Source organism: Myripristis murdjan, chromosome 9 (assembly GCF_902150065.1).
Source record: "Myripristis murdjan chromosome 9, fMyrMur1.1, whole genome shotgun sequence".
NCBI classification, from domain to species: Eukaryota; Metazoa; Chordata; class Actinopteri; order Holocentriformes; family Holocentridae; genus Myripristis; species Myripristis murdjan.
In genome coordinates this window covers 21,074,805-21,087,014 of record NC_043988.1, presented here as the reverse complement: position 1 = coordinate 21,087,014, position 12,210 = coordinate 21,074,805, and the positions used below count along the sequence as shown (strand labels likewise).

The window sequence follows — 12,210 nt, the reverse complement described above, 5'->3', positions numbered from 1 at the left end:
CCTGAGCATATGGAGGACTAGATAGCTAGGTACTGGTCTTATAATAGATGGCAATGCCATACGGTGTGAGCACTGGCCAGACTTCCTAATGTTGGAGGTACTGTATAGGAAGGATAAGGTTACCCCGGTCCTGACCAGACTCTTTGAAGTTAAAGAGTTTGGGAAACTACGTCGATACACCCAGTAATGCTGAGATGGTAATGAGGAGGTTCAATAGATGTTTTGAAAGGAACATCCACAGCAATTACATGTCTGGTTTGCTGATATTACTCTTGAATACTGTATGTCGCTCCACCTGCTGAGTATATGAGACACTTACTGGTGCTGCCTGAATTCAAATGATTTACCAGCCAATTAACTGTACCACTCCAGCGTAGAGAGCCAATATAATTGGGTGAGTTTTCAAAGATCAAATCCCTCCTCAGTGAGATCCCTATAAAGGAGCAAAGACAGGGCAGCTTCCTCACCACTTTCCTGGTGAGGCAAAGCAAGGTGATTTTCTTTGTGAAATTAGTGAAAATTAAATTAATTGAAATAATAGAGCAAACAAAGATAACAAAGGGGAAAAAAAACATTTCAAAACATTGGCCTGAAGCAACTCGCTACTCTCAACCACAATCCCACGCACACAAAAATAGCAAGGAAACGTCTGGACAAACAGACAAGTATTTCAGACAACAAAGTAATATTCAACTAAAAGCATGCTCTGCTAATGGCATCAGCTTTATTAATGTGTGAATTATGCCATCTGAGGCATGACAACACATTCAAACACGCAAACAACCACAATAATGAGGGAATTATACTGTCTAAGTCGTAAATGCAACCTATTTGACTGAACTTACACTTTCAACAGTGCTTTTATTGATGATACTATCCAAGGCCAGGACTAATGGCTATACACATGAATGTATACACACACACACACACACACAAACAAAAATACATATGCAGACACAAGCAATCAAGAACACAATCACATACACATTATCATGCAAACACATGCACACACAAACACACAGCTTTGCTTGCACTGGACCAACAAACACGCAATTATGTGGGGCCATTTCAGTCTAGATTATGACAAAGTGCATTAGCCAGAGATGGCAAACGCAGCAAATTAGAGAAATATTAAAGCATGTTTATATGTGTACGCGTGTGTGTGTGTGTGTGTGTGTGTGTGTGTGAGTGGGTCAGAGGTAGAAAGAGAGAACGAGAGAGAGAGAGAGAGAGTGGGGTAGATGGCGCGCCAGGTGGAAAATATATGACCAGAAAACTATAACAATGACCACCATCATCATGGAAAAAAAGAAACAGAGTTAACAGTGAAGGAAGAAAGGTTCCATTACATTAACACACAGACTAAGGCATATGTGTTTAAGCCTGATAAGTTTGTTCTTGTACATGAAACTTGATAACATACATTTGCAGAACCACTGTGGACAGGGATGCACTGCTACTCAGTCATGTGATATCAGGCAAAAAAAAAAAATGAGTAAAAGTATTATCGTTAACTCTTTCTGTTGGTGAAAATCTAATCATAATGATAATTTTTGTACTGTGAACCTGATGAAACACATGATGTGAGTTCATATTATTCAGTAAAACTAATGCAAGTACGTTGTATCTGCTGACAGCTACAGTACTCTGTATTGGTATCAGGAGTGGAAAAAGTGACACTGGTGCATCCCTAATAAAAGTCTAATTTACTATTGTTACAAGAGACTGCAAGGCTAGCAGTCTAATTCTGGTTCCCTGCAGGTTGAGCTACAGCAATTCTGCTCTGCTCAACTCAAACTGCTCTGTGAAAATCTACAGCGGTAAAGTTTTTAATGTTGTACCATGAATGTGCAATAAATTCAAACACATCTGCACTGTGCATGTGTGTGTGTGTGTGTGTTGATATGAAGACAGATAACTGTGCTTGCGTATTGTGTATCCATTTGCTCCCACACAGCTTTAGCCCTTGAACAATGTTTCTTGTCAACTTTATGCACAGTGGGATAAAAGACATAGAAAAACTTTCTGTGCAGCAGCGGATATGAAAAAGTACTTGAAAAGAAAGGAAAAGGAAACAAAGAAAGGGACCCCAAACTCTGCTCCTGTTTCTATTACAGGCAGCCATTTTTAGACAGTCATCCATTAAGTCCACTGCGTTCCCAAACTGTCAGCCCCTAGCAATGCCAAGGAGGCCATGTCAACCGGGGGCGTTATGCAGGCAGGTATGCAGCAGCACAGTAATCTCTCTGAGCACTCTGGGAATTGGAGGAAGTTGGAGAGGGGCAGGTAGTGGACTACAAAAGTGCAGTAGGATGTCTTTGTTGAGAATAGCATGGATTTGAGCCACAGTCCAACGTGAAAAAGATGCTCTCAAAAAGATGCAAGAAGAAAGGAAGATATGGCTGCTATTGCTGAGTATAAAATGCATTGTGAAAGACAGAAAAAAGAAGAGGGATAGAAAAGGAAGGGATTTATGGAAAAGACTGTTGTTTTAACCAGTGCTAATTTGGAGGTGGATTCTTAAATTGGCATGAATCTGTAACAGCGCTGCTTTGTGCACATACTTCACATAGTCGGTGTTCCAGATGTGGTACATGGCATTGTCCTCACTGTGTAGGTGTGTGTGTGTGTGTGTGTGTGTGAGTGGGTGTGAGAGATAGAGAGAGGGGGAGAGAGAGAGGAGACGGAGGAAGTGTAGAGTGTGTCTCACCTCTGGCCCAACGTGTTCAGTCTGTGTTGTGCGGTCAGTCATTTGGCAGTCTTTCATCTTCAGGGCAGCTTTGGCACTCTCCTGCACACAAAAGAAACACATACCCATCAGCTTTGTTCAAATTCTCCCCCCCTAAAAACACAAAAACAATAAGAACATCAAAAACACATAACTCAGAATATCTAAATAGTCTCCACAGAGAAGCATGCCTTGGCTCCATTCTCAGCAGTTTGTATGGTGGGTTTATTTTAATATGCTTAGAAAAGAACACACATCCAACCTAACAAAAGGAGAAAAGAGAAAAGAAAAGATAAATAAATCAAATCATTTTCTTCTTCGCAACTACTTCTCTAGGGAATCCAAGAGGTCATAAAGCAATGTAGATGCGGGGGAACTTTTCTGCAACCAGATATTGGAGCAGGGACCCTCCACAAAGTGCGCACGCACAGAGGAACTCATAAAAAGTGACAGCTAGTGCAGACCAGCCAGCTAGCAGGTCCTTCTAGGAGATAATTAATAGGTTTTCACTGACAGATTTACTGAGGGTGGCAGAGAGAAAAGAGCGTTGGCTCTTTCCTTCAAAATACAACACTTTTACCTTGACCAGGAACCTGCCGAACCCTACCTGGTTCTGCATTAACTCTAGGTGATTATTTGGAAAAGGCAACCTGCCTGCCATCTGTAATCAGACGACACCAGCACGTTTTCCATGGAAAATATTTTTATCATGGTGTCACTAATAATCCCGACGAGTTTTATTAATTAACTAAACCATATCGGTACATCATCAAAGAAGGGGATTAGGTTAAGAAGATACTAAAAGAATAAAAAAATTATTTAATATAAACAACAATAACAGAATAATAGACAAGTTATGGTATAACCCTCATGCTATGTACATATAGTCCAACCCCAATAACAGTGAGTTAACACTGAGTTAAACTCTGTTCCGATTAGTCATGCCTAAAAAAGCAAGGAAGGCTTTCCATAGCTAAATGGTGTAGCTGGAGTATGGTCCTTCAACAAAGTGCACTGGCAGAAAGACGAGGAAACTCATAAAAAGTGACAGCTAGTGATGGCCAGCCAGCTAGCAGGTCCTTCTAGGAGATAATTAATAGGTTTTCACTGGCAGATTTACAGACGGAGGCAGAGAGAGCAGAGTGTTGGCTATCAGCTGCCCTTTCCTTCAGAATGCTGCACTTTAACTTAGCGATGGTAGGCGAAGTTACCCTTTAGAAAAACTAACACAACCAGGACAGGCTCACAAGCACCAAAAAGATGCAAAACTTCATCAGTTTGAGGCAACAACAGAGTGAGATTTATTCCAAAGGTGTGTGGTGTGGGTGAATTTAAGGTTAGGCTATGGTTGCAGTGACGCAAGAACCAGGTGAATGAGCACGTACACAAATGCACACACACCACACACCACACACACACACACACGCGCGCGCGCACTCCCACACAGTATAGGCATTTGGAAAATCCAGATCCAGCTGGTGACCGGAGCAATAACAACCCAGTTGGAGATAAATGCCAAGTGCAGACAGATTAATGCAAACAGACACACACAATGAAGGCTGATCCACATCTGTGTGCATGCGTCTATGTGTAGGTGTGCAGATATACGCGTGTGTTTGTGAACGCTGATTGATGGATGAATAGATGTGCGCGCTGTGCAAAAACGCATGCAGTCATTTGGTGGCTACAATATGTCACCATATGGTAGAAAGAGAGAGAGAGGGAGAGAGAGAGACAACATGGGGGATGAGAGAAAAGTTGGAAAGGTAAGGAGAACTAGAGATAAGTTTGTGAAGAGGGGGAGAAGGAGACAGAGAGACAAGAGAAAGGGGGAGACAGAGAGAGGTGCTGCCTGATTGAGAGGGAGAGAAAACAAACTGACAGGCAAAAGAGAGCAAAGGAGAGAAAAGAGGCAGAGAGAGAAAAACGAGATGCAAGTGCCAGAATGATCAAACAAACAGATGCCAAATGAGACTCAAGTCAGTGGGTTGGACTGGCATTTCTCACAATACTGGCATAACTTTGGCACATTATCCTGGTCAGGGCTGGCATAACTTCTGCATTACATCGCTTTGACAGAACAGGCAACAAATTACAGACTTGCAGAGGACAAATCATGGAAAATTATCTCTGTAAAGATCCAGGATCCCCAAGCGGCTTAAAAAACACAAGATCAGTACAAATCAACACATTATATTCTACATTTAAGTCTGCACATTTGGCTAAGACAAACATCCCGGTATGGAGATGATCAACGGTGTTTCCCACCCTTGTCCACAGAGGCCATTTCGAAAAAAAAAAATTATATTTCCCTCTTGGCCGCAATGGAGTCCCTATAACTCTGCTATTACATTAGGCAAGAGGGAACAAGCAGTTTATATTATGAAAGATGAAAAGGATGGATTTCCTGGTGCAATGCCATGTGGTATTAATGATGTGAGCTCAAGCCAACTTAAAACCATTGTCACATTTATTCCCTCTCTCCTTCTTTGGCCAGGCACTCCTGTCCCTTTGCCCTCTATGCAGTATTACATTGCAGATCACGAGAAGACAGAAGAAAGACAACAAAGTTCTTATGCATATTCTTAAATTACAATCAAGCAATCAAAATCTCATAAAAGTTGCCTTGTTATATTTCAAAACAGATTAATGCTTCAAAAGTCTAGCAAAAGTCCATCTGAATAATACAATGTAGTCTATCCAATATTGATGCTTTAATTCATATGCATTAAAACGTGGCATTTAAATACATTCAAGCCTTTTCAATTATTCATTTTTAACTTTGGAGAGATTGAGAGAACGGAGCGGAGCGAGAGAAACATGGAGACAGAAATAATGTTACTAGATGAGCTAATCAGAGACTCCACTATGTCTGAGACTAGGACTTGGTTCACTCATAAGTTATAAAGGATTTTAATTTCAAAAATATTTTGGTTTAGTCAATTTATGTAAATTTTCTGTGACTGCACACGCTTATGAGATGTTAAAATCATGGCTTGCTCATCATCACAATATTCAGTGTTGTTATGGTATTGCAGCTGTGTTCAAATTGTTGAGGCAGGCATATACTTGGAGGTGTGATCAACTAATCAGTGATATAATTTTTATTTCCCTGCCTCCTGAAATGAAAACACCATACACATATCCAAGACTGTCGGGCAGCTAAATAAACTACACCTGTAAGTAAAGTTATTCTCTAATTTTATTCTTTCGCTTAGTCTTCATAGAGAAGACAATATTTTGATAGTAAAGTGTGTACTGTTTATGTGTACTGTTTACACATAAAGACAAAAAAGACACTACCTTTTTTACCTCTGTAGCACTTTCAGAAACAGTCTTGTTTTCCAAGTTCAGATCTTGTGTGTTTCAAAGCAAAGTGATGCTGCAAACCTTAACCAGAGTTGTTTTGCATATATTTAAAGAAGAGTGGGCTAAGTTTTAAAGAGTCAAAAGTAATTCTGCAAACATTTATACTAGCCCTGTTTATGACACCAATAGAAACTCAAAAAAATGCAAATTTTGCATAGGATTGCCAACTGGATTTTCAAAGCTTGCTGGCATCAGGGTTCAATATCTCTTTGAATCTCTATCAAAGACGGGATGTATATGTGACAGTGTAAACAGTCTGAATTTGTCTTGGAATCAAGCTCAGAGCTGCCTTCTTCCAATACCTCATTTTGTGTAGTTTATTTGTATGAGAATCTCACCAGTTCACTCTGGAGTCGGAGGATCAGCTCATCTTTCTCCCTCAGCTGTTGCAGCAAGGCTTCTTCTCTGCCTGGATCCTAAACACAAACACAAACATGGCAAAGAACACACCGGGTTACTCACTAGTCAGAAAGAAGTGGTTCATCTATGGGGCCACGCTGCCGAAAGAGCAACACATAGATCATAAGAAAAGTTAACTCATAGAGAGATGTGTTTGTGTGTGTGTGTGCCCTTATGGTTACATGCACATACACGCTTGTGTATCTGCAAGTGTTTCCTGGGTGCTGTTAGCATGTTTTTGTTAGTTATAGTGTGTGTGTCTGTGAATTAAGGCTGTCATGTGGTGCACGCAGTACAGGCACTCTTCTCTCTTTCATCTCTGTGATAAACCTGGTGTGGCCTATAGCAGCACCGCAGAGCACACCGCACTTGATTATGACCATGTGATGTCAGCAGTCATTACTATGGGGAGAAGGGATAGGAGAGACAGAGACAGACAATAAGAAACAAGAAGAAAGAGGAAGGAGTGGAAAGGGAGAGAAAGAACAAGAGTAAAGAGGAGACTTTGGGGGGGGGGTGAGAGAGAGCAAGGCAAAGCTACTGCCTTCTTCTTCTTCAAGGACATGAAAGAGGGGGAGAAAGAGAGAGGGGTGAGAGAAAGGGAGGGAAATGAGGGGGAAATGAGATGAAGAGGGGACAGGAGAAGTGGAGAGACAGAGGGAAGGAGAGGACAGAGAGGGCCTGAGGCAGAGCATGATGGTCTGAAACCATGGGGAGCCATCTAGCTAAAGGACACAGAGAGACGGTCAGAGAGAGACCATAGGGAACCATATAGCTGCACCATCGTCCTCTAAACGACCCCTCTAATACACACTTTGACGTGGCCAGCTAGCCTGACACTCATTCTGAATTCACATCTGAACTCAGCGATGAAAAAATAAACCCTGTACACATAGAATGACTGTGCTATGACAGTCACGAAAATAAAAATTCAAATTTTGTCTAATGACAGAAAATAGAAATACAATAGAAAAGAAACATTCTATGAGGTTTATCACAGAACTGTGTTCATTGCATGGAAAAGGCAAAATTCTTGGGATGTGCCTCCTTTAAAAGTCAGTTTTTAGTTTAGTTAGTGAGGAAACAGATATGTAAAGATTTGTCTTGTCTTGCACATAACAGAAAAGTATACCTGAAGATACCCAAGCCCATCAAACCCACCTGCTCTTTACCTGTTAAGTTTAAGAAACCTAAGGTGGGTGCAGCCGAAGTTATAGAGACAATGTTTCTGAGATAGTGTGGCCTTGTGTTCCAAAATTACAGTTAGGGTTCCACAATTAATCATAGAAAATCATAATTATGATTTTATGTTTCCGTGTTTAATAATCATTTATCTGGGTAACACTGATTTTTTAAAAGCAATTTTAATTACCTACAGGACAGTTACAACAGGACAGTAAAAGTATGAACTGTGAAAGAATTTTAACTGCTAATGGTGAAAAAAATGAAAAAGTGAAAAAAGTATATTGAGCAGCTAAAGTGCAATAAAATATTTTTGTTTCCTGAAATGAAGACATATAATCATGATTGAGTTCTTTTAATCTGTTTCATAATTTGCTGTTGTTGATTTTTTGTTTTTATTTTCTAGCAACATCAATTTGATTTGATCAAGTTGATGTAGAGGTCAGATGTTACTGTAGCAGTTCGCTTTTGTAGCACAAAAATAACGGAGTAAAGAAAAACGGAGAACAACCGGCAATACTGGTCAAATGACATTAGGGTTCCGCTCACTATCTGGGCAGAGGATGTCCAACGTCAAATCACCCAGTGTTAACCAATATGGGGACATTAAGCAATATATAATGAGAGAGCTGGCAGCTGTGGGATCAAACACCCAACAGGACCGGTCAACGAAAAACTGAAAAAACTAATTTCTCAGTACAAGGCAGTTAAAGCACACAACACACAAAGTGGCGTCCAAAGGGAAAAAATCCGGTGGTACGTAATTTTGCAATACTTGGTACTGGGTGTGCAGACTTTTACCACTTGCTTCCAAATCATGTGCATGGGCACAATGTGTGACGTTTACTCTGATGCATCATGTGATGGAGGGGTTACAGGGCAACACTGCGGGGATATCGGCACGACAGTGGAAACGCAAATGATTTTTGTTCTCGCAGCTTGAGGCCGAGGGCCGTTAACACCGTCTGGCTCGAAGACAGCCCTAGCTCACAGTGGAAAGATGTCTAACGAAGACAAAAGCAAAAGCTTGCTAAAGCATTTCCATGTTAACGAAAACTTAGAAAAGAATACCTGTTTTACCTGTAAGTGCCAAGATAATTGTAAAAAAAAGACATAGTGGTGTTGAATTAGAAAGGACTACGTTTACTTGACATTATTTTAAAGGGTAACTATTAATAGATAATGATAGTGGATTTTTAACTGCAAAGTTCACACACATTATACAAATTACTGACACAGGGGGCTACATAAGACCAAAAGCACTAACATGCTGGGGTAATTATTATATTACTCTACCTCTAAAATTAACCTCACCCACGTGGGACTTCAGGCTGGTCTAAATGAATTGTCTGGTTACAAAGGCACAGTATGTGTATGTGTGTGCTGCACATGTGACGTGTGTGAGTCATAGAGGCTCTTTCACAGGTTTAAAAAAAGGCTTATCACTAACCTCGTTTGATAATATTGACTTGTGCAAATAGCTCAGAGGTCAGACAAGACCAAAAGAGTACAGACAGAAAGAGGGGGAACGTCAGAGTGGGTGAGGGTGAAAGAGAAGCAGCAGGACTGACGGGGAGTGAAAGAAAACACTTCAACTAGATCACGCAGAGTTCAATGCCGAGGGACTGTACATGTTTATATGACCTCAATGTGCTGACCTACAATATAAGAGATGTGTCCTCGCCTGACTTTCTCATCGAAGTCTTACTTGTTACTTTAGTTTGGCAAATGGGTTTGCTGCGGGTGATGGCCATGCCTATATACTCACATACTCACACACACACACACACACACCTCACACACATACATACAATCTAATTCAGTGCTAAGCAGCCTAAAACACCAAATGATCACAAAGAGGATAAGAATCGACATAGAAACAAATGAAAACACAAAGCTTAAGTCAGACATTTCACTCGGCCTGCTGAAAACAAGCAACACAATAAACATTAAGTCACCCTGCAGGTGATTATCCAACCAATTTTTCAAGATTGGACCATTTGGAAAAGGCAGCAGAGGCAAAGTGGGACAAGGGAATTTATTTCTAATGTGATTGGGATGGCCTCACTAGGGCTAAATCTGATCAAAATCACTGGAGTGCATCCACTTTATGTGATTTTGTATAAATGGTCAGGATAATCTATACTTGGAATTAGCAGGCAGTTGAAAGGGGATATGAAGATGGATTGATTCCCTTTGTCAGCACAAATGATTAATATTGTTAACTATGCATTTCAGAGAATTTGTTAGTGTAATCAATGATAGGGAATACACTAACCTATTTTATGCTGCATAGCAAAGCAAGCCTGCATTAGCACTCCAAGATGGAAAAAAGCCCATGTCCATTTCTATATGTGCCTTTCCTTCTCTCTGCCTCGCTTGCTCTGTATGCCTACTAAATGTCTGCCTTGCTGGCAAGTTGAATTATCACAACATAATTATCCTTTAATGGCAAACTATGCACGCATACTGGCAGAGGACACTAAGAGGAAGTGCAAGTGTTAAAAATAGAGACAGGATGGATGAACACTGATGTTTCATCTCTGCAAATGCTGAGATAACAGAGTTTAAAGAATGTACGATGAAAAACCATCAGCCATCTTACATGCCAATATGTTATATCTAAGCAGCGTCCAAAATATTTTTTATCGTTTATTTGGATCCCCATTATTTGCTAACTCCCAGTAACTATTCTTCCTGGTGTCCACATTAAAACATGCTTGTGAGTTACAAATCCTTACATTTAGAGTATGTATGACTACTAAAATTAAAGCGATGGCACTACTAAATAATGGTGGAAAAGATCACAGCATGTATCTCTGCCATGTGTATACCTTTGAGGCCAGTTTTACGCACGGATAGGATGGGGGTCCGTGTGTAAAGGGTGAGTATTTTGCCTTTTATCTGATACGCTGGAGGCATACAAAATTAGATATGTGTTTCCTGGTATGAAAGTTTTTTCTCCACAGTGTGGTGACGAGCTCAGAGGCAATACATTCCCACCAGTGTTAGCTGTGTTCTCGGGACAGTTTTCCTCTCCACTGTGAGCATCAGAGCTGAGGAACAGCCTGTGATTTGAGGATAAAGCTATGCCTGTGCTGTGCTGTCCTCAGCAGCTGCTGCTTGTCTACTGCTAAAAATACGAAAAAAGGAACAAAAGGCTGCCTTGCAAACAAGTTAATTGATTATAATAATGTTTATTTTTCAAAGAGGCTGTCTCTGGCGCTGAAAGCGATGTTGCTTTTCAGGCATGTGCCAGGCGCCTCTTCTAGCCACAGCTAGAAGCAGTGGGGCGGTGCCTTCAAATTAACTCAATTGTGGCTGTTTATTTACATTACCAGTCTTGGTAAATCACCCGCTAAATTTGGAAATTTCAGTGATGCAAAATTTTGCACCTCAGATTTTAACTCTGAAAATGAGACTTTTTCAGATGGATATTTGCAGTGTATTCCATCTTATCACAAATTTTGGAAGCTAACGTGGCAAGACTTGAGTCTTTGCCATTCTCGTATCCTTGCAGGACATTTTGTCAGCTACAGCCATTTGATGATGCATGATGCTATGACACCTCACACAGAAACAACTAAGAAATCAATTCTGCAATATTTACTATGTTTGAAATCAATGGGAGGTGTCATTTCAAAATGTAGCAGGTACTTGAGCTGCCTAATGCCCCACCATAATCACCATGATATAGCAAAAGTAACCAGTTAGGCTAATAACGCCATTAATTGAGCTAGTTAACAGATTAATTTGCCAATATTTTTTATGTCAATTTACCTGTCCTTGCACAGCTCATGGATGGTATTAATATGGATGCTGTATCTTACAGCATAAAGGCATTACTGAAGTTTCAAGATAACCAGTTTTTCCTTACTTAAATGCAAACTGAGGCTATAAGGTGCTCCTCCTTTAAATCTAAAAAGATCATCTACTCCACAGAAAAAAAACCTGTGTAAGTAAGAAGTATCTATCATTGCTATTGTGTTTGCAAAAACATATCTTTAAACAGGCAGAGACACACACACACACACACACACACACACACACGCACACACACACACACACACACAGGCAACACCATGACAACACAATGTCCCGCACCATGAACCGTGGTGGCAGGACATAAAAAAATAAAATGTGTAGGAGCCTCACTGAATTAGCGGTCCAAAATCTTGCTGTAATGAAATTCTATTTTGAGATATAATGAGATGTGTATGCTCATTGGGGTTTTGATTTTATCTTTAGAACTGTTATCACAGCAAGACTGACACAAAAGGTTACACAGAAAATATGGAAGCCCAGACAGGGACTCCAGACAACTTTTCTGGTCACCTCTCTGTCTGTCTCTCTCGCTCTTTCTCTTTCTCTTTCTCTCTCTCACTCTATCCCTCTCTCTGTGTGTGTCTCTCTCTCTTGCACACTTCAGTACCTGACAATATGTGTGAGATTGGCCATCCCAGCTGTTAGTGCAAGTCTCAGACAACAGACTGAAAGTGCTTGGGGAAAAGGTTATCGGGAACGACAGAGCC

At 40.5% G+C, this 12,210-nt stretch overlaps 1 protein-coding gene across 1 annotated transcript in view; it reads right to left on the bottom strand.

Moving 5' to 3' along the window:
- Positions 1-12,210, bottom strand: part of ccser1 (coiled-coil serine-rich protein 1) — a 143,277-nt gene that overhangs the window by 66,522 nt on the left and 64,545 nt on the right. Inside the window, exons 9-10 of the mRNA XM_030060297.1 lie at positions 6,436-6,513; positions 2,711-2,791 (exon numbers count right to left, since the gene is read on the bottom strand). Coding sequence (XP_029916157.1) covers positions 2,711-2,791; positions 6,436-6,513 — 159 coding nt within the window. The remainder of the gene's footprint in view (positions 1-2,710; positions 2,792-6,435; positions 6,514-12,210) is intronic.